The sequence below is a fragment of the Monodelphis domestica genome, chromosome 5 (assembly GCF_027887165.1).
Source record: "Monodelphis domestica isolate mMonDom1 chromosome 5, mMonDom1.pri, whole genome shotgun sequence".
In the NCBI taxonomy this organism is placed as follows: Eukaryota; Metazoa; Chordata; class Mammalia; order Didelphimorphia; family Didelphidae; genus Monodelphis; species Monodelphis domestica.
In genome coordinates, this window is record NC_077231.1 from 94,074,317 (window position 1) to 94,100,450 (window position 26,134).

Genomic DNA, 26,134 nt, shown 5'->3' on the forward strand with positions numbered 1-26,134 from the left:
TCACACCTGCCTTCTCTTCTTGGCCTTTTGGAACCAAAAACCTTGTGGGGGTAGGGAGGGTGAGGTCAGAGGAGTGCCACGGGAGGACTGGATCTAATACTTCAGACCCTAATCTAGAACCATCTGGAGCCTGATATCTTGAATTCCTCTGTAATGGATTACCTGGAATATTTATTGTGTGTCTAGGCTAGAATTCAGGCTCCTTTCTGTAAGCTCCTTGGACTTAAAATGCTTTTACTTAGTCAGGCAGATAATCCTGCAGAGGGGAGAAGAAAAGAGGTGGTTGTCAAGATGGGGTTCATTGGCCAGCAGACTTCACTAATGCTTTTCCCGGGACCACCACCAGTACCAGTAGGAAGGACTGAGAGCTAAGATGGGAAAGGATATTAAAGCTTTTCATGCTTAGGAGAGACTCTACAGTCCCAGGGTTTGTCTTTGGAGAGGATACAATGTACTGTGTTCCATACTGGTTTGCTTGTTGTTATCTATCTCCAAATGCTGAAATTGAATATGTTTAAACTCTCTTTTCTATGAAAGAAATACATATTTCTCCATTATAATCCTTCTACCCTCTCCTGATTGTATAATTTCTATGATCTAAAAGATTTTTTTACCAATCTCAAATTCCCTAAGATATTTACTATACAAATCCATTGAATTAAAGATTGATTTTGGTTTCTTGGCTTTTAATGTAGACTTGATTTTGACATTTATATTTGTGAAAGTTTTCTATTCTTTGCAGTGAGCTTTTTCAGACACCTTCCCCAATCCCTCTGGCTTAAAGGGATCTTTTCCTTCCCTGAATTCACTCTTATTCCACTTTTTACCTCTCTTGAGGGCAAGGATGAAATCTTATTCATCCCTATGTATCATATAGCACTTGGCACAGACTTTTGCTTACAGAAGGTACTTGAATGAAGTTGTTTATGGAATGAATACATGAAGTGAGTTTTTAATCATTTCTCCTTATCAGTGCCCAGTTCTTTCAGACACTAAAGTGAGTGTTTTTTTGTTCCCCATTATCAAATAAAGGTACCATTGGATACAATCAACGGAACAGAATTGATACTCTCATGTACTTGCTGGCTTACCCACAGAAACCGATGGTTAAAACAAAAACCATTGAGCTGATAGAATTTGAGAAACTCCCAGCTGGGCAGAATGCTACGGTTGCTGTGATGAGCTACAGTGGCTATGATATTGAAGATGCTTTAGTCCTGAACAAAGCCTCCTTGGACAGAGGTAAGTAGCAGGTGCATCAGGAGACATCAGGATATGCTTGGAACATGTTTGGATGCACACACACTGGCCAGGAACATCTAGACTCAATTTTTCAGGACATTGTCTTGGATGAGGAGCCAGAAGGCCCATCTCCCAGACTGGGTGATCTGCCTTAGCATGCCTGACTCTGAATCTGTAAGATGAGGGTGCAGCCTGCCTACCCAGGATAAACAAGATAATGTAGGTGAAAATGCTTTCTGCAGGATGCAAAATGGCCAGGTTATACAGAAGGGTCTTTTCTAGGCTAGGAAAATGGTGCCAATCAGTCCATAGTTGTTGAATGCAGGGTGTATTTGATATATCAGCTGTTTGAAATTCAGACATCTAATGGTTGACTTTCTGTTCCCTAAACACAAATCTTATTTAGGATTAAGGTTTTCTGTTTATGCTAGGTATAATGGATTTTAAGAGCAGTGGTTATTAGAACCTTACTCCTTTATATCCACAGTAACTTTTGATATTTACACATCAGAGGAGAAGTCTCAGGTCCACCCATGTCTGAGAGATGAGAAAAACAATGTTCCCATTACTGGTCTTAAAATCAGGCTTTTTAATTACAACCATAAACCCCATGACTGTGGTATAGTAGTTATGTGTGGACTTAAAAGATCAGGTATTTGAATAAGGAAATTCTATATTATTCTGTCCATCATCCCAATAATATACTGTATCTTTTTTTAATAAGATAACAGTAACCACAATAATAATAAGGGAATTATTTTCTCTTAATTTTTAGAAAGTTGAATTTTTATAAGACGAATTGTGAGCTACTTGAAATAAAAATCAATTTCTTTATTCATGATCTCTTCCTTCCTCCCCCCTTCCTTGGTATTGCCCACTAGGCTTTCCCCATCCTCCTGCCAGTTGCTAGGCAGCAATAACAGTACTCCTAGACATGTGTCTTTGGCATTAATGTCGGTTGCACTTAATTTATGCTTCTTTTTCTCCCCAAACGACAACAGCCATGCTTTAAAACTAGATGTTTTCCTTTCTGATTAACTGGTAATGTTTATATGGAAACCTGAAGACTTTGTGATGTCTGTCAGAAACGCTGCCATGCCGTTTAATGACCCAAGTTTGCTGCCCCTGACTTTACAGCAACCACCTGTGAAGAAAGTGACAATTTTCACTTACTAGAAGAGAATCTTACCTTGACACAACTTAGATTTATGTGACACTGGTATCCATTTCCATTCATAACCCCCCCTCCAAGTAGCCAGAGCTCTGTTCTGAGCTCATTGCTACTGGGGCCGGGTCGTTCTGGGGGTTGCACTGGGGAATTGTGGAGAATAAGATGATATGAGAACCCCAGAACAGTTGAGGTAGCCCAGCCTTGAGAATTGGCTTCTTGCTTTAGATTTACTAGCTATAAAGCACCATACCAGGCACTGGGGGCACAATATGACTCTGCCCTCAAAGAGCTTATGTTCTAAGTGGGGAAACAGTTTCACCTCCCAAAAAGAGACTAGACACACTATTTGTAAGGGTGCAGGGGCAAGAGGGTAAGAGTTTCCTCTGCCTGCCTGGATCAGAAAAAGTCATACCCTGTAATGAATACAGTTCTTCCAAGGGAGTGGGACGGAGTTTGTGCTGAGAAGCAACATTCTATGATGGGAAGAGTCCTAGACTCAAGGTGGGCACTCTGTGCCCCTGGCCTCTGAAGAGTGATCAAGTTAGTCATTTAAACCTCTCTCCACATTCATAAAATGAGGTGTGTAGACTGAATGAGCATAAAGGTAATTTCCAGGCTGAAAATTATGTAATTGAATCTAATAAAACTGGAAGGTCACCTTTAATCCCTCCTCTCTGTTGCTCACTGGAGACCAGAGTACTTATCACCTGGGACCCATGTTATCGACTAGCGTTTCCCATGAGGATTCAGGAGGACTAGTTCTCAGACCTTACCATGCTTTATTCCAGGCTTTGGGCGATGCCTTGTGTATAAAAATGCTAAATGTACTTTGAAGCGGTATACCAACCAAACCTTCGATAAAGTGATGGGGCCAATGTTGGATGCAGCGACCAGGAAGCCCATCTGGCGTCATGAGATCTTGGATGCTGATGGCATATGTTCTCCAGGTAAGAGTCACCTCAGACTTGCTTTTGCTCCTGGATACTGACTGAGAAGGCATCCCGGCCTGGTATATCTGTCAGGAGCAAGACAAAGCTTTGACTGTCCCTTCTGCTACCTCTTTGACCCATGGGAAATCATTTGACCTCTTGGTTTCCTAGTGGAGAAAATGTTTCATCCCTGGAAGTTCGAGCACCAATAAAATCATAGAATTAGTCCTCCCCAGCCTCCATGCACCCCTAATGAAAAAGAACAACTTCCCGTCCTATCCTAGCTCACTAAATTTTAATTATGGTTGTGGCTGAAATTAACAGTTCGCTCTGTGGGAGGAGGTGGGGCACGAAGGAAAGGGAGAACTTGGTATGATTGAAATGTTTAAAAATGAACATCTCTATGAAGAGAGATGTTTGAGAACAGAGAGTATATTTTCAGACCTTTTTCAATATTATTGTTAGGTATTTGGATTTATAATGTGCCACATGCTAACCACATCAGATTCCAATGGCATATGACTGTTTCATGGTTTAGGAGCTGGACTCAAAGGATTCTTCCAGCTCTCAAGTCTGTGGCTATGGCAAATCCATCATGATGTAATGAGCAGCCTTATTATGATAGCAAAAAGCTGCCCAGATCTGGGACCAGGGCACTGCAAACAGGAGGACAAGAACAACGCACAGGCTTTTTGTAGGCTTTGGACTTGGTGAGGTAGGACGGCGGGGGAACTTTTCATCCCTTTGTCTTTGCCTCCTGGAGAACCCATTTCAACATTAAACATACAGGAGTGGTTAATAAATACTTCCTCCATAAAGGAAGAGTGCAAGTACTTTCTTGGTTTGAAAATAAAACTGGAACTTAATGGTGTTAAGAAAATATTTTTAATTTTACTGATATTCCCTGTTGACTTTGACTGATATACCATTATAGTCAGTCCTCGTTTTACACAAACTCAGCACATGTGAATTCAGATGCATGCAACTGTCAATTGAAGAAAAAAAGGCCAAAAAAAATACCTAAAATGGAAAATTTTAATTATGCTAAATCCCCTCCATTTTCCAAAGCATAAAAGTCTCTCAGCAGTTTGCCCATTCACGCTCATTCTCACTCTGAGAGGCATTAGCATGTGTCATCACATTGTTTTGTGCTCCTGTATCAGACTGCCCAGAGTTCTCTCTTCACAAGTCTTGTCCACGTCAGAGCAGGGCTTCTCTTTGTTTCATTAACACTAGTTGGTTATTAATAATGACCCCAAAGTACAAGAAAAGTGATGCTGGGAGCTCCAAGGAGCCTAAGAAAAGTCATAAAGTACCTAGGGATGTTCACATAGGAAATACTTATTAAATAATGGAGTTTGTAATTATGCATGATTTTCAGCTTACTCAAGGGGCCTTGGAATATATTGATTGCATAAAACAAGGTCCAGCCATATTGGAAGACATTATTATTACGATTATGATTACTATTATTATTCACCATCGGGTTTTAACTGTTCATCAAAAGCTACTTTATCTTTAGTGAAATGGCAGTGCTGCATTGTGTAACCTCAAATTCTTGGGCTGAAATACCAGATTGGGGTAAGAGGCCTTGTGCTCCTATCTTAAGCCATTGTTTTAAAAGCAGTAGGGAAAGCACAGCCCATTGGATTCACATTCACACGTAGAGTCTCCCTCCTTACTTTAGCAAGTCTAGCTAAAACTTTTAATGTTTTCTTGTGTTCTGCATCAAGTTTTATCTATATGTAATTGGGGGAAATGTATAATTAAAAAAGAAGATGCTGTAGTGGGTCTAACCTTCCTTTCTTTTTCTTAGGTGAGAAAGTTGAGAACAAACAAGTGCTCGTGAACAAGTCCATGCCCACAGTCACTCAGATCCCCTTGGAGGGGAGCAGTGTGCCTCAGCAGCCCCAGTACAAAGATGTCCCAATCACGTAGGTGTCTGGGGGGTCAGCCATCGCTTTTCTGGTGAGCCAGGGCAATAGAAGCAGCGAGTCTTGGGTTCTAGATAGAAACTGTGTGTCCTGGAAGACACTCACACTACTCTGATTCACACTGATGCATCCATAGGAGAGGTATAAAGAGCCATCAGTTCTGGGTGGTAAACCATGAGCAGGCTTTAGTATGCTGAGGGATGTGCGTGTGCCAGGGTGGTGTAGAGGGGAGAAGTACACTGGACACTTTACACCCCCCTACCCCTCCCCCCCGGGACTCTTTACAGCATACTTCAGGAGAACTAAGAGGAGGCAGAAGGGATGGAGCAGCTGGACATGCAATTTCTGTTATTCTTTTGGAAAAACTCAACTAGAATCATATGCCAGCTCTTTTATGCTATTTTGCTCGAATGTTTGGGGGAATATATTTTATGGACAAGCAGCTAGGTGGAGCAGTGGGCCTGGAGTTAGGAAGCCCTGAATTAAAATCCAGCCTCAGACCCTTACCAGCTGTATTGCCCTGGATAAGTCACTTCACACTGTTTGCCTCAGTAAAAAGAACTGGAGGGGGCAGCTGGGTAGCTCAGTGGATTGAGAGCCAGACCTAGAGACGGGAGGTCCTGGGTTCAAATCTGGCATCAGACACTTCCCAGCTGTGTGACCCTGGGCAAGTCACTTGACCCCCATTGCCTAGTCCTTACCACTCTTCTGCCTTGGAATCAATATTGATTCCAAGAAGGAAGGTAAGGATTTCAAATAAATAAATGAATGAATGAATAAACAAATAAATGAATGAATGAATGAATGAATGAATGAATAAAAAAAAAGAACTGGAGAAGGAAATGGAAAAATTGGTCCAGGATCTTTGACAGGAAAACCCCAGATGAGGTCACAATGAGTCAGATCTGACTGAAACGACTGAACAACATTTTTATGGAGGAACTAGTTGTGAAGTGAAGCTTTCATTCAATCAAGATAGCAAAATAAAATTTACCTATAAATTTTTTTAGAAAAGATTACTTGCAAGATTTAAGTATTATATATGGGTGCCTGAACAGATACATGCATAGTCCCTAGCACATAGTAGGCACTTAATAAATATACTTGTCAACCAGTGAAGGATTTGTTACTAACTTTGGAGTTCATCAAATGCTTTATCTAAAGAAATAATAATGTGCTAATTCATGGCCTCTACATTCTTTTTTTGTGATTTAGAGTTCACTTGAGTTATTTATATATCAGGGAAGACATTTTGAGATGATAGGCAATGTCTCTGGACCTCAGTTGAAATAATTGAAGGCAGGAATTCAAACTGATACAAAACATATCAGAATGAAACATCCCAGAACCTCTTAAGATGCTCTGGTTTGTTTGGTTTTTTCCAAAGTCAGAATTCCATGTTACCTTTGATTTCCTAGTTAGTCATCAGTAAAATGCTGCTCTTGGGATGATGGGAAGCTTATTGGGAGCCTGCCCCCCCCCCCCCCAAAAAAAAGGATAGAGTATATTCCCAGCAGAGTCACTGGGAGAAAAATGAAGTGGGTTGGAGTGTAAAAAGATAAGGTGGTTTGAAGTTGATGATGAGGGAGGGACACACAGCCAGAGATCTCTGAAGGAGAGAAGTCGGGAAGTTTGGTTCTGTTGACACTCTAGTTCATGACAATAAGGTACTGTATTGGATTCACAGAAAGGCAATGTGAGAAAACATTGGATTTCTCTCTTTTCCTCAGCTACAAAGGTGCTACAGATTCCTATATTGAAAAAGTAATGATATCCTCAAATGCAGAGGATGCCTTTCTCATCAAAATGCTCTTAAGACAGACTAGACGTCCAGAAATTGGAGACAAATTCAGTAGTCGCCATGGGCAAAAAGGTAAATTGCATATTTTTTTTAACTTTTAAAATGAATTTGTTGAAAATAGATTGATACCTACCTAGCAAGTATTTTTATGTCCATCGTCTTTAAGATGATTTAATTTTTTTAATCATTTATTTTGTTATTGAAAAAATGTATTGTTCTCACATTGATATTTTTCTAGGACATTGAATGGTGTGGCATCTCTATACTCTGGAAATGCTTTTAAACTCATGATTAACATAGCTGCTTGGAAGGGGGGGCAGCTGGGTAGCTCAGTGGATAGAGAACCAGGCTTAGAGATGGGAGGTCCTAGGTTAAAAATCTGACTTCAGACACTTCCCAGCTGTCTGACCCTGGGCAAGTCACTTACCCCCCATTGCCTAGCCCTTACCACTCTTCTGCCTTGGAACCAGTACACAATATTGATCCCAAGTTGGAAGGTAAGTGTTATATATATATATATATATCAGGCCTTTTGCTTGGTTGCCTGTTAAGGGAATATTTCTGTTTATTCATTTTCCTTTATAAACCTTTACCTTTTGCCTTAGATCAATACTAAGTTTCATTTTCAAGGCAAAAGAGTGGTAAGGGCTAGGCAATTGGGGTTAAGTGACTTGCCTAATGTCACATAGCTAGGAATTGTCTGAATCTGGATTATAACCCAAGACCTCCCATCTCTAGGCCTGGCTCTCTATCCACTGAGTCACCTAGTTGTCTTTCTGTTTATTCCCATAACCCAGAATGATATTCATCTTTTTAGAACTTGACATATTTTTCTCCCTCAGGGCTCCATTTAATAAATGACTCGATTTCTCAAACCATCTTTCAATTTTCTGATCTAAACATCCTCTTTTCTTCCACTACCCCAGCTCAGCAGTCTGTATTATCCTAGAATGTTACCAGGACCACTCTTGATCCCCAACTCATCAACAGATATTCCTGTTTATCCCTGAGAGCATCACTTATCTCTTTGTCCTTTGTCTTGTCTAGGGATGCATTCTGGGCCAAAGGATTATAACAGAAACTAACCTGAATGCCCAAAGACCCCAAACTCCATTTTAGGAAATTATTTATTCTCAAAGGGGTTATAAGTGTGACTTCAGAGGGAAAAAAAAAACACCCAAAACAGCCGCAAACACAAATTCCTCAAAAATAGACTATTAACTAGTTTAATGAAGTGAGACATATTTAATGAAATAGCATCAATGTGGCTTTGCACAACTGAATAAGATAGACACTTGCCCCATCCTAATTGAGGCAGTTGTATTCAGGTAATGGAATAAACTATAATGATAATAAGAAATGGCATGTATATAATGAGGGCATTTTATATACACTAGTACACCAGAGCCTCCCAGTAACTCTCTGAGGTCAGTGCTGTAGTTTATATACCCATTTTACAGGATGAAGAAAGGAGGGTTCCTAGAAGTGAAAGGATTTGCCCAAGGTCAATCAGACTGTCAGCAAGTATTGACTGTGTTCCAGGTACTATTGTAATTGTAAATGCTGATGTTGCAAATACAGTCAAAAGCACTGTGCTTGCCTTCAGTGAGCTCCTATTCTAATGAGAAAGACAGTATCTAAATAGTGGGGTCTAGGCAAGAGACAGACCAAATAGATGAAAGGTCATCTCGGAGTGTCAGTGACTAACTAGTCAGGGACTGAGGTAGGATTGGGACACGAGCCCTTTGGATTCCAAATGCAGCATTTTTCTCCTGCTCCACCATGGCCCAAACACAACAGAATCACCAAAAGACAGCTCTGGAGGGAAATGCCAGCCGGTCTTGGCATCCTAGCCATGGTTTGGCCAGGCTTATGAAAGATGAAAGCGCATTGACAGAGGCCTTCCCCTTCTTGCAAAGAATCTCTAAAGGAACACAGTCTCACAGACAGATTTTGCTTCAGGGGGAAGAGTGATTGGTACATCTCTTTGGAACCAAATGAAACATTCTCTTGGGTTTTGATGACCTTTCACTTATACTAAGGAGTTTGTCTTTCCAGTTTTCCTTTTCCAGATGGCTTTTAATCCAAGGGTAAAAATCCTCTGATTAATCTGGATTCCCTTGTTAGTCTTCCATGACAACTTCATCAAATTTATTGGAAGGGGGTAAAAAGGCAGGTAACAGAGCTTTTGTGAAATAGTGGATGGTGTTACATGCAGGCTCCAATTTGGACATGCTCTTCTTTTAATTACATAGAAATCTGGACTGCTTTGTAAAAACCTAGTCCTATCCCCAGCTTCCTCTCAGTCTAGTTTTGCCATATAGGATTCTTCCATGTTCCATTTTCCACTGCAATTTTTAGAACTGTAATTAAAATTACTTTACTAAACATAGAGAGTAGTAATCCTTTGTCTATCAAGAAAAAATGTGTGATCTTATCTCAGAGTAAGGCTCCCTGAAGCATCTATTTGATTTCCTTTAAAAAAATTTTTCATTGTTATAATGAACTTGGTAAACATCAACATATATCCAAACATTTCAATATATGAAGAAAAACAAAGAGGGGGATTTATATATGTATGCAATATACATATGTATATATATGTGAAACTGTGAACTTCTGTCATGTAGTTTTTCTTTACACTCTTTATAGCTTGTTTTTTAAAAAAAATAATTCAAATATAATATTGTAGTTCCAATACCACCCTAATGATTTGTTTCTCCCTATGGACTTCCTTTTCTCTGTTCTGTTTATTATTGTTGTTTTTTAAATGATTCATTGCTGTTCTTTTCTTGTCCTTTCAAGGTAAACCTTATCACTATCCCATCTATCTTTCCCAGAACTCCCTCCTACTCCCTCCTCCCAACAAAGAAAAAGAAATTTCCTTCCTGACAACAAATCCCTCTGGCAATGAAAAACAAATTCACATATTGAACACACCTGAAAATTCTGTTCTGTTGTCTACCATCTCACTAACAAGAGGTGGGAAGCTTGCCTCATTTGGCTTCTGGAGCCATGATTGGCCATTGTTTTAATCAGAGTTGAGACTTAAGTCTTTAAAAGTTTGTTTTTTATAGTATTATAGTCATAGTATAACTTATTCTCCTGATTCTGCTCACTTCACCCTACACCACTTCATCTAAGTCTTCCCAGGTTTCTAGTAATACATTCCATTTGTCATTTTTTAAACTGTGTAATAATATTTCATTGCATATATCTGCCATATTTGGTCAGCCATTCCCCAGCTGATGGGCAGGCACTTTTTTCCAGTTATTTGCTACCACAACAAGTACTTCTATACAATTTTTTAATATATAGAAATTTCTTCCCTCTTTCTTTGATCTTTCAGTGATACTTCACAGGTTAATAACTTTTGAGGATTGTTCAGCCATTGTGGAAAACAATTTGTTATTGTAAACAAATTGTTTTCCACAATGGCTGAACCATTTCACAGCTCTACCAACAATGCATTAGTGTGCCTCTACCCTGCCAACAATCTTTACCATTTATGTGAGGTAGAACCTCAATAGTTGTTTTAATTTTATTTTTCTTGTGAATGTTTTAGAGCATTTTTCCTATGATTTTTCATAGTTTGTCTTTTTTTTTTGAGAATCGTATTTTATTTTGTTCCATTCTTTGAAAAAATTTTAAGGTTTAAGAAAAATGCCATGAATGATAATTTTAACTACAATTCCATATATTTTGTGAGTTACGGATAATGTGTGTATGGTGGTGGTGGTAGTGGTGTGGGTATTCCCAAATGAAATGTATAAAATTTGAAGTTGTTCTAGAATTTACAACCCTCCTCAGGATATTAAAGTCTACCCATCCCTTCTGTTGTGTCATAAATGAAGGGAAGAACCAAATGATTGAGCCACATTGGAAAATAGAAGTTTTTCAATAAGAATGAATGAAAACTCTCATACTCTGGTTCAGAAAATAAACTTCCCAAGTCAAAGATTAGAGAAGCATAACTAAACAGCAGTAAGTAAATAAGTAAATAAAATCTGGCAGATTTAGGTGACCCACCCATTTACCCTCTGTGAATCAGCATTGGGACTAGGTAGCTGATTCTGTAGCTTCACCAAGAGAAACCCAGGAGGTAGACTGCCCTGTTGTGGACAAACCACATCTGAAATTTGATGTGCATTGCTGGGTACCACATTTTAGAAAGGAAGAAAACTGGGACAATGAGGGTTACTGGAGAAATAATCTATTGTTGATTTACAGTCTTTTGGCAGAGTGACAAGATAATCTATAGATATGGGAAGGAACATGATGGAGGATCTAAACAGATAGTTCCATGTGTGGGGAAAGAATAAAGATACATGTAAAAGTTACCCAAAAAACCTAGGGAAAAGATTGAAGATGACAGATTGAGTGTGTAAACTGAAGCAAGAGAATAAATAGTAATTAGTGGGCAATCAACATCTAGGCAGTGTGGTAAATGATTGAGTAGTAATTGGGCAGGGAAGCAGGCAAAAGAGAGTAAAAGTTTTTATCAGTTGCTTAAAAACATAAGAAGACCCAGGAGCATCATCTCACATGACCTCAAAAATTCAGGAGGAATTGATCTGAAAGCCAAGGGATAAAGGAAAGTAGAAGCAAAGTATTTCTGTAAAGAAAGCAACAGAAGGCAGCCCTACAGTGGATCAGATTCAGCAACAGGCAGAGCATGCTTTTCAGAAAGGGAACTTTGGCAAACCAGTTCTTCTCTCTGTCTTCTAATGAGAGACACAGAGAGCTCCAAAGAACCTTACTTTGACTTGCCTCTTTTGTGAGTTCAGTTATGTATCCCACTGGCAAATGGGCAGTTGTTAGCTGCTAGCTGAGGGAAGAATCAAGTCTCTCGAACAAGTCATCTTGCATGCAAAATACTGATGAAGGCCAATTAATTGGTAATTATATCAGTTATACTAGACAACCTCACCTTACAACATGGCATTTTTTATTTTATTTTGACAAAGGAATTTCTCTTTTTTTTAGTTCAGTTGGAGAAGAGAACTGAAAGCTGAACTGTTAGTTTCCATCCAGCCTTTGGAGTGCTTTAGGATGGAGATAGGGCTTACCTGATGGCTGTAGGAGAGGTCAAAAGAGACTAGAGAGGGGAGCATGAGACAAAGTTGTCTGGGTGTTCTCACTCTCTTCACTTACTTTCCCCATCAGCATTTTAGTTCTGTAGTTCTGAAGACTATACCACTGAAAAGGGGGATCCTTAGCATATCTGGGGTGGGGGTAAGATTATGTGGAAGTTGATTATTCTGTTAGGGTGGAAGTCATTGAGTGTCTCACACTTTGCCGCTTTGGTATCAGTGAAGAAAGGATATTTTGTTCTAAGCCTTTTGTTTTTGAAGTAGCTGATCTATTTAGAAGGCAAGCAGACTTTTTGCTCTACTTTTTTCCTTAAATTCTTTGGGTGAAATTGTCTGTTGACCCAAAGAATAAAGAGGAGGAACCCAAATAAAGTTTCATCTGTGTGCCAAGCAAACCAAATTATTATACTTCCACATTTCCCCATATTTTCTCTGCCAAAGGAGCAATGAGAAAGGAAAAAATTGGACTCCTTTGATGTGAGGAGGGAGAAAAAGCAATATATCACTTGTGAAAGAACATTTCTCAGTCTCTCATGTGAAAAAGGATTAACACCTCCAACAAAGGTCCCGTAGGTCAAAGAACTAAGAAGCTGGACTGAGCAGTATTCCTAAGGAGAGGAAAAACTGTATTTAAGTTTGATTGTTGGGACAGAGAAGCTTTTTAATTGCTGTAGACCTGAGATAATGGTTTAAACCTGGCAGAATCCACACTTCAACTCTTCAAGAAAAGGAAACTCATTTCAATTGAATAAAGGCAGCGTTTGTTTTTGTAAATAAACTCTCACTCTCATCATATGACAGTTTCTCCTGGTGCTGGTTCAGTGCCTCAAACTTCAGCTAACAAATTGTTTTGCTCTTTTGGGGTCCAATTGATCAAGGAAAATTCCATTTCCTGATTTCTTCTTTTGGTTGGCAGTGGGGGGGTGGGGGGAGCACTTAAGAAATTGCCTCATTAATTAAAAAAAAAAAAGTTGGTGATGAATTATTGGCCAGGAAGAGGAAAAAGGAAAAAACCTGCTTTCCTCACCTGTAAAAGAATCCTTACTTCATACAGTTTTCATTGTCAAGAAAGTGCTTTAAGAACCTTGGAGAAGTTATCAAAGAGATTGTGAAAAAGAAGAAATAATACTTTGTTACGTGAAAGTACTTGGGGGTACGACCATATTAATCTAATGTCTCCAGGCCTTCATTTTTTGTTTTCTTTTTTCATGTCTGGAAGTCTTTTAAAAATTGAATGCCATGTTTATTTTTTTAAGCTAATGAGCAAATAATTATTAATAGCAACACCTCACAATTCTATGGTCCTTTATGCTTTTCAAAGCACTTCCTGCCAGTCTGACGCTGGAAACAGCCCCTTTTTCTGTTGGTCTGTCTTGGGGTGTCTCCTCTGTTTGATCCTGCTCTAATGAAAGCTCCCAGGGTGAAGGGAAGAAAAGGAGCTGGTGCAGGGCGATCAGTCCACGATCTTCCCAGGCTTTTAAAAGGGGAGGGGGGTTCAGGCATCTCTGACACAAATATTAAAATTAAGGATTGGGGGGGGGGACAAATGTACAGATCTCTTGTTGGACATTATTTAATTTGCTGTTTGCTGAACAAAATTTGGGGTAAACAGCTCACAAGCAACCTCTTGACCTTTTAGTAAATACCCATATAAACCTTTGAAATTGGGTGGTTAGCTGTTTTATGGCACAGAATAAAAATCTCCAATTGGGTTACCCAATAGTGGACCCTGACCACATTTGATTAAGCTCTTGACACTTTGGGTTGTGTGTATTTGGTAAAGTTCCTATGGCTATTGTTTTACAATCGTGGCTTCCAGGACCATTGTAGGGGTTTCAATTAATCAGCCCTTTGTGTGCTTCAGACTATGCAAATTTATCACATCAAACCATTCCTCAGCTCCTGGGAAAGCCGTGTAAAAAAACGGCATTGTCTTTTAGCACCTCCTCTCATTTAGAGTGATGTGTTAATAAGAAAGCTAATCAAGTTTTCCTATGCATTATTTATCTGTTAACATGTAAGGAAGAGCTGAATTAAAATGATGTCAACTGGGATGTGCCCAGTGAAATGAGAGATCTGGAAATCATTCAGCGTCAGGACAAAGCGAATATGATTCAACAATTTTTGTCCTCCGTTTTGGGCTTGTTTGGGGGTAGTGGTGTATGGGGGTTAATTTGGTAACTAGCTTTGGTGGGGGGAAAGGGGAGAAGGCGGGTCACCCCACACAGCAGTCACATTTTCCTGGACAGATCTTGATTTCTAATTATTTAAAGGCTCTGAAGAGATGCGCTTATCCAGACCAAAACATTTGTTTCCTTGTAATGACAGTTTGATTGGGAGGCTTTCCTGCAGTTCTTCTGGGCCAATCTCTTCTTATCAGCATGTTTGTTTCTTAACAGCAAACCCACCCTCAAGTTTTACAAAACAGCAGCCTTGGGCATGATGGGGTTAAAGTTATTATAGGAACTCTCTTAATAGTGGTAAATAATGGAACCAAACCCATCGGGGTGAATTTCTTTTTTCCCCTTCACTAAAAATCAGTGGCACTGCTGCTATCTCTTTAAATGACTCCTTTTCCTTTACCAGTGCGCTTCCTACTGAGAGTAATTAGGTTCATTAATGATGATGATGATGATGATGATGATGATGATGATTTGTATTATGTAGCACTTTCTGCCGAGGCCCCCAGAGTGCTTTATAGGAATTAGCAGGTCTTTTCCCAAAATATTTAAAATAGAGAGATAGTTACTTCCTTTCTAGAAATCAAGAAACTAAAGCCTTTCAAAGTAAAATTGAGTTTTATCCATTATCATACAGAAATAATTTAAAGAAGGATATCAATCTCTCTTGCCTGCTTATTGTCCATTCCACAATATCACATCATCTTACTCTTAGAATTAGATGACCAAGAAAATAGGATGCGGATAGTTTTTGTTTCAGATTTTTTTTAGTAGGCTCCTAGAGAAAATGAATTTTCTTGGATAGAGGGAACTATTTTTTCCCTAAAAGATATATTGAATGAAAGTTGACAAACTTTTATCATAGAAAAGTAACACAAAAACTATAAATCTAGAATTCTTATAACCCACAGTTGGGGGGGAAAATGTCCAGAACCAAGATATTGGGATAAATTCTCTAAAAAAAAACTATGTTCCCCCAAATTTATTTGTGGAATTTCTTAGTGTGGAGTAAGAGGGTATGGTTCTGGAGCTCATTTCATTGCTAATCACCCAACCTCTTCCTGTGTAATAAGTGATGTGAAAACTCCCACAAAATCACTTCATCCTAGCTCTCAGGACTGAAGTAGTTCAGCTCTGGAAAATGAGAAGAGTTAACAGAAAATGTGACCAACCTCTATGGATAGAGTTTCTTAATCTATTCCAACAGAATAATAGAGGGGTTTGTTATGCAGTGTCTCATCCAGAGCTTCAGAATATGTCTGAACTCCTTTCTAATTTTTATATCTTCCATTTTGGAAATATTCTAATAGAGGAAGCATTAGTGGAGAACGATACAAACTTACGGAGGAGAGAGGCCTTATTTTATGAGTCTGGGTAGACCTCCAGATTATGGTGAGGACAGTAGTCTGTTTTTTTACTTATTTTTCTCTGACTTGGAGCCAGGCACATATCTTTGGCTCCTCACCTGGCAAGGGGCTGGGAGGAGCCAATAATATTAAACAACCTTATTAGCATAAATACTTTGCAGATGTGTTCATAATGATAGCATTTATGCAGTGCTATACGGTTTGCAAAGTGCTTTACTGATAATCTTTTATTCTCACAACAACCCTAGAAGGTGCCATTATTATCACCATATCCATTTTACCAATGAGGAGACTGAGGCAGAGGTTAAGTGACTTGCTCAGGATCCTACAGGTAACACATATCAGAAGCTGAATTTTAATTCAGGCCTTCCTGGCTCCAGATCCAACACTCTCTCCTCTCTAAATAATAATAATAAATAATAAAACAATGGGGACAGCCAGTATTTAAGTGAGGGCTGGCTGTCAGTAAAATAATGAACTGCCCCATGCTCAACAGATGTTAAAAATATTTTTTTGTCCTCATTTTAATAATTATAATCAGATTAAAATAGGACCTAAAAGTAATCCTTTACACCAGAGTTGGTGGATTTAAAAATGTCAGAATCAACATAGAAAAGTTGTAGATATATATGCTTCCTGGGAAAATCAAAGGACTCCCTGGATCATAGGGAGGGTCAGAGGCAGATTCAGTGCTTTTTAACAAGATACGATTTTCTGTCTTGTGTTTGCCACTAAAACAGACTCGATAAATTAGTGTCTGATTAGAGGATAGTGACCTTAAGAATAGACCCTTCAGTTTATTTTCCTGGACTCTAATTAGCACTTGGACCTCTAGGTTCTTTTAGTTTCCTAATTGCTTTCATTTTTATACGCTCACTATTAAGAGTGGTAACATCAGAATGCTGTTTTAATGACAGGGAAAGTTTTCTTTCCTGCCATTTTTCAGTTTTTTAAAAGCTCACTTAGTTGGAGTTCCTGCTGCACAGTTAGCTGCCATCTCGAATTTTTTTTAGTTATATTAACCCCATGTATTTGCATTTCACTGCCAGGAGGTTGTGCTCTAAACAGTGGTGTTGAGAAAGCAGGATGAGCGAGGGCCTGAGATTTTATTTTAAAATATGAAATGCTGTGTAAGCACTCGCGGTACGACTTGGTAATTGTCTCACAACATTTTCCATTTGATATGGTTTATTTGTTGCCCATCCTCTTTTTGGACTTTGAGGGTTGTACTAACACATTGAAATGCATTGCATATCATTTATATTTTTAAACCAATGTTAGAGAAAAATGACCATAACATTTAGTTTAAATATTGAGAGGAATTTTACTCCCCCAGTCCCTGGAGAAAATTCCAACAACTATTTTGTACAAAAGAAGAAAAACTTTGCTATTATGATTAGGGGCATGATGATTCTGAATCTGAAGAATGGTTGTATGTACATGTGTATGTGTGTGCTTTAATTTGTTTATTTGTTTTTTAAGAAAATATCTGGAGCTGTAAAGAAGTTTTTGTTGAAAACTGAACTTTTCCAGTGGCCCAGCTCATTTGAGATCATCAGATTCTGTCTAAATATTTTGTTTTAACTTCTAAGCTCATTATGCCCTCTTTGTGTTAACTTGTATTAAAATCTGTCAGCTATGACTGGTCTCATAAGCACAATCAGCGGACCAGAATAAGTTAATTATTTACTTGTGGCACTAGTGCTCTTCATTTAATGAAATGCACAGCTGTGTTAGATCTGCGGTGGGATGTGTAGCCGCCATTGTTCTACAAGTCAGCAGAGGGTAGAAGCCGTGATGATGGAGAGCCCTCGGCTCTTTCTGCTGTTCTGCCTTTCTGTGTCGATTTCATGGATCTTTTATCATTCACTTTCACACAAAACAAACAACACAGGGCTGTCTGCTATGGGAACCATCTTGGCATATAAAAGGGTCTTCAGAGCCTAAAGTAATTTTAAGTTAGGGAAGATTTAATTTTTGGCTTACAGGTGCCCTTGGTTCAGTTGCAGCCTAGGGATTTCCTAGAAGGATGTGGGAAGAAATAAAAACAAAACTTAAAGTTTCCATTTTAATTTTTAACGAAAAAGTCTTATAAGAAAGGCGTCTTCAAAAAGAGGGTTGTGGACAAGAGTATGGTTAGATTTCAGTTAACAGTTTTAAGAAATTAAGATTTAAGAAGACTTCTCATCTCAATAAACAGATTGAATTTGTAGATAAAATGTCAGCTAAAACTGAAAATGGTTGAGTATATTATCTTTCTATCCTTGTCCTCTCTAGTAATATTTCATGCTCAAACTCTTAGTTCATGCACCTATTTCCTCACACCCCCACTTTCTCTTCTTGGAGGGTGGACAAGTAGCTCCCCTCCTGAGTAGACGCCAGCACCCCCCTGTGCACTGACTGGTGAGGGGGGTGCCTGGTTTTTGTTTTGGGGCGTTGGGTTTTTTTCTTTTTTGGTTTAGTTTTTTTTTTAAGGGATACAACTACATCAGCCATCTCCCAGCACTAATCCAAAATTATATTCGTACTAAAGAAAAGTAATGGGGCCAGCCTTCTCACTGACTTTTTCTTTAAACATTTTTGTGTCCTGACAGACAATGTTCGTGTCTGCGAACCTAGATTTACAATCTGATCCCTTTCAGAGTAGCCTTCCTGGTAGTCCCAGTGTTTTGTCAGCAAAATTCAATGTGGACATGATGGATTTTTGGAGCAAGGCAAGGAAGGATTAAAGCTCAATCTAGCGTAGATCAGAATGTACTTAACTAGCCGCCTGCTAACTTTACTGTTCATAGATTCAGTGGGTATACGTTAGAGTTAGAAACATAGAAACCCAATCAGACAGCAATGAGTCCTCTAACATTCAGCTCCTCAAACTTTATTACTGTGTATTCAGCCTCCCAGAAATCAGAGGAATATTAAACAAGCTGTACTTCTCCCCCACCCCACCTCAGACATCAGTACTTTTTAAAAAAAATTTCAATGTTTTAGGCTTTAAACCATAATTTTTTTAAAATGGGTTTTTAACCATTTTGATGATTGTGGAAGCAAAGGAATGTATGATCATGAGCTGTGTATAAGATGCACCCAACATTTTTTATATTCATTATATTCAATGTTTTATGATTTGGTCTATTTGTATATGTAATACAAAAAACACTGGACGGTTTTATAGGGCTTTGAGGTTTACCATTATACACGCATTATCTCATTTGGGCCTTACAATGTCCCTGGGAAGTAGAACAGATGAAAAGTTGGTATCCCTCTACTAATATAAGAACATTTTCATCATTTAACTTGTCCTTGACCAATTTTATTTTGATCTGGCTTTCCAACATTAAATCATATTCATCATTTATAGTCTGATAACTAAAAATTCAAAATAATAAAACAAACCAATCCCGGGCTCTTGTTTAATATCATTCTCATGTCAAGAAGATATGGATACTAGAATAATGCTGAAATTTACTTCGTTAAACTTTGAAAACCTTTGCCTTTTTACGCATTTTTTGTTTGGTTCGGAAATCCTGGAATCCTATTGCAGAGTTGCTATCTTAATGCTGGAAATGACTCAGGAATTGATTTTTCTTGTCAGACTTTACACTTTAAGCCAGTAACAAACTTTCCACTATATGTTATCCTGTAGATAGAAGCCCTTATTCCTTGAGGCAGTTTAGGCACTGCCAAAGGAACCCTAGAACAAAGGAGCTGAGTATTTGCAACTGTGTACACAGACCTGTTAGCACATAAGAGACAAAATTAGCCTTTGTTGTTTGAAAATTGAATACTAAACTTCTTCCTGGTTTAATCATCAACACTTTTGCACATCAGCTGTGTACAATAAAGCTGGGGTGGGGGTATCTAATTAGGAAACTATCCCTGTGACTTTGGCAGGATAGGCAATTGTAGATTCCAAATATTGCTCTTAAAGGGGTGAAATTGCTACCAACTTGAGACTCAAGTGCTGTTGGCCTGAGGGAGGGGGTCATGGATGAAATTGCCAATATTCAGTCTCCCTGGTGCTTCAAGTGGGTGAACCAACTGTCCGAAGGTGGCTTATCACTGCTCTGGAGAGAACTGTGGATCTACCAGGCTCCTTATGAGGGCTGTTGGAAATTGCTTTGAGGAGTGAGATTGAAGGCAGACCAGGAAGATACACGGTAACCATTCCATTCTCTGTTGGGCCCATTTTCTTTCTTTCACTTGAAATCTTTCCTTTCCCAGGTGTTTGTGGGTTGATCGTCCCTCAAGAAGACATGCCATTTTGTGATTCCGGAATCTGCCCTGACATCATCATGAACCCTCATGGTTTCCCATCACGTATGACGGTCAGTGCTACTTTTTAGAGAAAGGTTGGCCAGGTGGTTTGGTCACACTCAGTGGAGAAACTAAAAACTTGGAACTTTGAAGCAAAGATTTTAGACAGTGCTATCTTGCCCCTAGTTACCTAGAAAATAAGCAGATCTGTAGCTACCTCCTTACCCCTACATACTAAAGCTCCTTGGATGGCATTTAAGCTTATGTGGAGAGAAGAGGGGTTTTAAAAAACTTTAGTCATCATTCACAAGCTCAGCAATTATTCTGCAGCAGATGGGCAACTCCTGCAAATTTAGATGGTTTAAATGAAGTGATGATTGCATGTCTGTAGATGTTTTATGGAGTCTTAGTTCTCAGCGCTCTGCTATTGTCCCTTGGAGGGGAGGAACAGAAATTAGCAATACTCAACCTAGCCCCTGTACCATTGTGTCCTGATTGGCCTCTGGGCACCCACGGCAGGCCTGGGGAATTTTAGACAGTAATGCTAATACTGATGAAAATATGGGCTGTACTGTCCTCTCTTCCACGGCATATAAAATGTGCTTTAGTTCAGCTTGCAGTTGGTGTTTATTCAATAGCTCTGTAAAGGGTGTGTGAGAGAGAGAGATTTACATACACATACATTCTACTTTTTTTTCTTTTTAAAGTCATCTCAATTTGGGGGCACAGTCAGTATTTGGAGCAGCCTGGATTCAGAGTAATATGACCTACTTTTGATCAGGGTAATGATCATCTTGTAATGCACAGTTTAGTAGCCAAACCTAACTGTTAAATCTCATTTTCCCTTTAGCCCATCACAGAGCTCTACAGTGTTGGTAGACTCACCAATAATATATTTATGACACTTATTAACACATTTGTTGAGAAACTATGCAGGTGTGTTTGTGTCTCTCCCTGCTTGCCTACCTACATAAATAAATACACGGCAGACATTGTGCCATCTTCACATTCTTACTTAGGGTTTATTGTGCCCCTACTCTTTCCTCTCCATCATTAAACAAAACAAAATTTAAAAGCACCTGGTCTAATGCAAACAAAAAAATTTCTAATAGGGACACCTTGATCATAGAGTAATGAGGCTATAGAGGAGACTCCACCAGAAAGAAGCTGGCCCCATCCTTTCTCCTGACCTTTTTGAAGGTGAAAGAAAGTCCATCCTAGAAGAGTGATGCTCTCTTCTTTTCTTAAAGCTCTATGTGAACAGTGATTCCTTGACCTCCCTTATGAGACTGATTGAGGGTTTTATCACTTCAAAAGCCAAGAATTTCCCATATCCTATCAAAATTTTCCCTATTCCAATTCTCTTTTCTTGCTGGTATTTAACAGACATAGAGAATAACCAATCATCATTCCCCCATTAAATCCTTTTAAGTACTGCAGAGAATAATCAAGTTGAAAATAAATAATCAAACAATACAATTAGAGGATAAGGAATGACTGACAAGGTCAAACCACAACTTTCTTTTCTTCTCCCACCTCTCCCCCTAATTCCCCACCCAAGCTCATAGAAGTGAAAGCCTGGAGCAGCTACTTTGCTCAGAAACTAGAGATAAATAGGAGGACCTATCTAGCCTCAGACACTTCCTTAGCTTTGTGGGCAAGTCACTTAACCCCAATTATCTAGGCCTTCCTACTCTTCTGCCTTAGAACCAATCAATACACAATATTCATCCTGAGACAGAAGGTAAGGGTCATAGTTGATCACAAGGTAAATGTGAGTGAACAGTGTACTGTAATTGTTAGTATGATTAAAAAACTGAAATTACAAAATGTTGGATTAAAAGGAACCTGATATATGTGTCCAGGAAATAATCTTTCAGTATATTCTTTTTCAGAGCCTTCATTTGGGTAATAGGACTAGTTTGGGCCATATTTCCAAAAGAGTGTAAGGAAACAGGAAACATAGAGGATACCAAAAACAATTCTTTCAGGAAAAGGTACTATAGGGAAAAGTTAAAGGGACTGAGGCAGTTTCACCAGAGAGGAGCTAGCTGAAAGGGTGAATTAGAACCATAGAATCTTTTTTTTTCCCCAATTTGTCAAGCATTTTTCTTTCCACCACCCTCCACATGCACCAAAAAGGAAGGGGAAGAAGAAAGAAAGGGAAAAGAGAGAGAGAAAGGAAAGAAAGAAGGAAAGGATGGAAGAAAGAAGGAAGAAAAGAAAGATAAAAGGAAGGATGGATGAAAAAAAGAAGAAAAAATTCTCATGCTGGCCACGTGTAAAAGTATCATTCTCATTCATCTTGTTCAATCATTTCACTGCCTTAAGATGCCAGAATTGTTTGTTTTTACAGTATTATCATATAAATTGTTCTGCATTAGTTCAAACAAGTCTTTCCAGATGTCTCTTACACCATCTCTTTCTTCATTTCTCATAGCACAGTGGTATTCCTTTACATTCCCTACCTGATGGCTACCTCCATTAGTTCCCTATTTTTTGTGGCCACAAAAAGAACTGCTCTAAACATTTTTCTACACTAATCTTTTTTTCTTCTTTTTTTGGATTTCTTTGGGTTATAGGTCTAGTAGTGGTATTGCTGGGTCATAGGGCATGCACACATTAGTAATTCTGGGAACATAATTCCAAATTTCTTTTCTGAAGGGTTGTATCAATTCTCAGCTCCATCAACAATGCATCTGTGTGCCTGTTTTCCTGTAGCCTCTCCAATATTTGTCATTTTGTCTTTTTTTTTTAAAAACTTTGCCAATCTAATGAGTATGAAGGCTTTTTTAATTAAAAATTGTTTTAGTTAAAAAAAAATTAAACCTTTAACTCCTATTTTAAAATCAATATTCAATATTGGTTCTAAGGCAGAAGAGCAGTAAGGGCTAGGTAATGAGAGTTAAAGTGACTTGCCCAGGGTCATACAGCTAGGAAGTGTCAGAGTCCAAATCTGAACCCATGACCTCCCATCTCTAGGCTTAGCTCTCAATCCACTGTTCCTCTGAGTTGTTTTGATGTACATTTTTCCAACTAATGATTTGGAGCATTTTTACATATTGTTATTTGAGATTTTGATTTGATCATTTATCATTGGGGAATGGCTGTTATTCTTACAAAATCGAATGCATTCTTGGAAATAAGGCCTTTTTCTGAGAAACTTGTTGCAAAGATTTTTTTCCCCCATTTAATTGTTGGCCATGTAATCTTAGCTGCCTTCAATATCTAACCACTTTTTCGCACTCAGTTTCTTCCCTTCTTTTGCTGGTTGCATTAATATTGTTCCTGCAAAAACTCTTCAATTAAATATAATCAAGCAACATATGATTTTCCAAGTGTGGATGGCCAGGCTGATCTCTCTTTAGCCATAGCATTCCAGTTTATTGTGGGTTGAATAGGTTTTTGTAGGCTAATCTGGAAACCTAACCACAAATTATCTTTATGGGAAATTTTGTTCTGAGTTCTGGACAAATGACTCACAAACAGATTTTTAGGATTCGGCCTGTTTGTCAGTCAGAGACTACTGCTGTACCCTTTAATCCCTGTGGAACAATGACTGTTATGGCAGTCTGTCTGTGCACTGAGCTTTTTAACTCAACATGCTTGCCTTCTCCAACCTACTTGTGGCATTTCTTTCCCCAAAAAAGTAACTGATTTGTTTCTTTATTTAAGGAAACTGTGAGTATGCTTCTTAAATTTTGATTATAAATATTAGAATAAATAATTAAGTCAAAAGACGACTTAAAAAAGCAAAAAAGACAATTGGAGCTCTCCATGCTGTCCACTAGGACCAAGTTTTGTCAGATGCATTTACTCACCCTCTTTTCTTCCCATCACTTTTACAACCCTGAATGTGAGTCTTGGACTTTTTCTCATAACTTTGAAAATGATGGAGAAGGGGCAGCTAGGTGGCTCAATAGATAAAGAACCAGACCTGGAGACTGGAGGTCCTGGGTTCAAATCTTGCCTTAGACGCTTCCTAGCCGTGTGACCTTGAGTAAGTCATTTAACCCCAGTTGCCTAGCTTTTATTGCTTTTCTGCCTTGGAACTGATACTTAGTATCCATTCTAAGAGAAAGGTAAGGGTTTTTTAAAAAGGATAGAGAAAGCTTTTTTTTTTTAATAGCAATGTCCATTTTAAAAGATAGTATTCCTTTTCTTGCTACCAAAGAATGGCAACAAAGGAGATGAGTGTCAGTGGGGGAATGGTAAAACGGGTTGAAGTATGAATGAAGTGGAAAATTATTGAGCTATAAGAAATGAAAACATGATTGATATAAAAGACGCATGGAAGGATATGAACCGATGCAAAAGACATCAGCAGAACCAGGAAAACAATGCTCCCAATGACAGTTAGGAGAACAAAAGTGAATGCTGCAAACTTATTATGACCACACTCAGCCCCAAAGAAGAGAGGAGAGAAAAAAGACATTTCTCTACATTCTTGGCAGAAGTGGGGGGCTGGGGGAGTGGAACAGTGAAGGGGTCAGGTTTTTTTTGATGCTTTGGTTAGTTCTAGTCAGTTGTTTTTTCTTTCTTTTTTTATTCTTCATTACCAAAAAAATAGCTCTCAAAGAGAGTGGGAGGAAGACTACATTGAGAAATGGAGGTTGTAAAAATAAAAAAAATCCACAAAAATGCATTTTAAAAGATGGAAAATCATGTTCCAACAGTATGGTCAGTTACTTATAATAAATCAGTATGTCAAAGTTACTCATTAGCCTGGAGGCATCCCTTGCTTGCCCTTAATTAATATTACTCAGACTTCTTAATTGACCAAAACAAAATCCTAGGCCCCTGAGAAGCAGGAAGCAGGTGCCTTGGACTTTTCTTCTGGCTTTCTGAAAGATGAGAAAGTTTGCAGAGATTTTTATGCAGACTCTCATATTTATGTCTTCCAGGAGTTAGCATGTAGACTCTGTAAATATCTGAGAATTAAATCATAGAGTCTTAGCTTTGTGAGGAAGCTCCGAGGTCACCGGTCCCAGCCCACTCCTTGAATAAGAGTCCTCTACCAGACGCTTGACAAGTGCTCGTGTCCCCTTTGTTGAAGGCCAGCAACTGCTGTCTGTGCCAGCCCATGCCACTCAGATGGCCATTTTGGGTAGAAAGTTTTTTCTAACATTCAGTCTAAATGCACATACTCTCAATAACTTTGATCTCCTGCTTCTCCTGCTGCCCTGTGGAGAGGCAATTCAAAGAAGTCCATTGGTTCTCCAGAAGTCTTCAGAGGCTTGCAGACAGCCGAGTTTGATCCCCTCTAACAGTGATCTCCATCTTCTTTTGCCTTTTCAAAATCCAAGGTGCTGCCCTGACTAGTAGCTGTATTCCCCCTCCTTACACATTTCTTGTTTTCTTCTCATCTCATTGGAATTGTTTTTCCTTTTTTTCTTCTTTCTTTCTTTTTTTAAAAACCCTCACCTTCCATCTTGGAGTCAATACTATGTATTGGTTCTAAGGCAGAAGAGGGGTAAGAGCTAGGCAGTGAGGGTGAAGTGACTTGCCCAGGGCCACACAGCTAGGAAGTGTCTGAGGCCAGATTTGAACCCAGGACCTCCCATCTCTAGGCCTGGCTCTCCATCCACTGAGCTACCCAGCTGCCCCTAGAATTGTTTTTCTTTATGCCTTCACAATGCCATATTGAAAGTTTTCCATCTCCTGCACTGGCTTATGACATATAATATGTTTCCATGGGCTCCTGTCTTTTCTTTATTACAAATTCCAAGTTGGATTGGTCATTTCTACTCCCATCAACTTTCCTCTCCTCTTCTGCAACCAGGTTCTTTTGTAAAAACTAGGATGTGAATACCTATTGTTCCTTTTCATGCCCACTCAGTGGTACCTTGGCCTTTAAAAAATATTAAATTATCATTCAAACAGACCACGGAATTATTAATTGTTCAGCTTTTAGCAGAAAAAGAACTTAAAACAGGTGCATGGATATTTGAGTTTATATCACTGCTGTACCATACTTTTATATTAAATTTCTAATTTTTTTCTGAACTCATCTATTTCTTCTTTCTGCCCAGGTTGTCTTGTAAATAGTCTGTTGACAATATTGCTTTTGTTTTGAGTTTTAAATTAAGACTTCTAAATTATTTTGCTCGATAACCCATACCTGGTACATTTAAATATCAACATCTGACACTATGAGTCATAA

At 38.7% G+C, this 26,134-nt stretch overlaps 1 protein-coding gene across 1 annotated transcript in view; it reads left to right on the top strand.

The window, feature by feature from the left end:
- Positions 1-26,134, top strand: part of POLR3B (RNA polymerase III subunit B) — a 149,448-nt gene that overhangs the window by 104,180 nt on the left and 19,134 nt on the right. Inside the window, exons 20-24 of the mRNA XM_001365890.5 lie at positions 1,033-1,242; positions 3,202-3,360; positions 5,159-5,276; positions 7,007-7,149; positions 19,939-20,042. Of these exons, the coding sequence (XP_001365927.1) occupies positions 1,033-1,242; positions 3,202-3,360; positions 5,159-5,276; positions 7,007-7,149; positions 19,939-20,042 (734 nt within the window). The remainder of the gene's footprint in view (positions 1-1,032; positions 1,243-3,201; positions 3,361-5,158; positions 5,277-7,006; positions 7,150-19,938; positions 20,043-26,134) is intronic.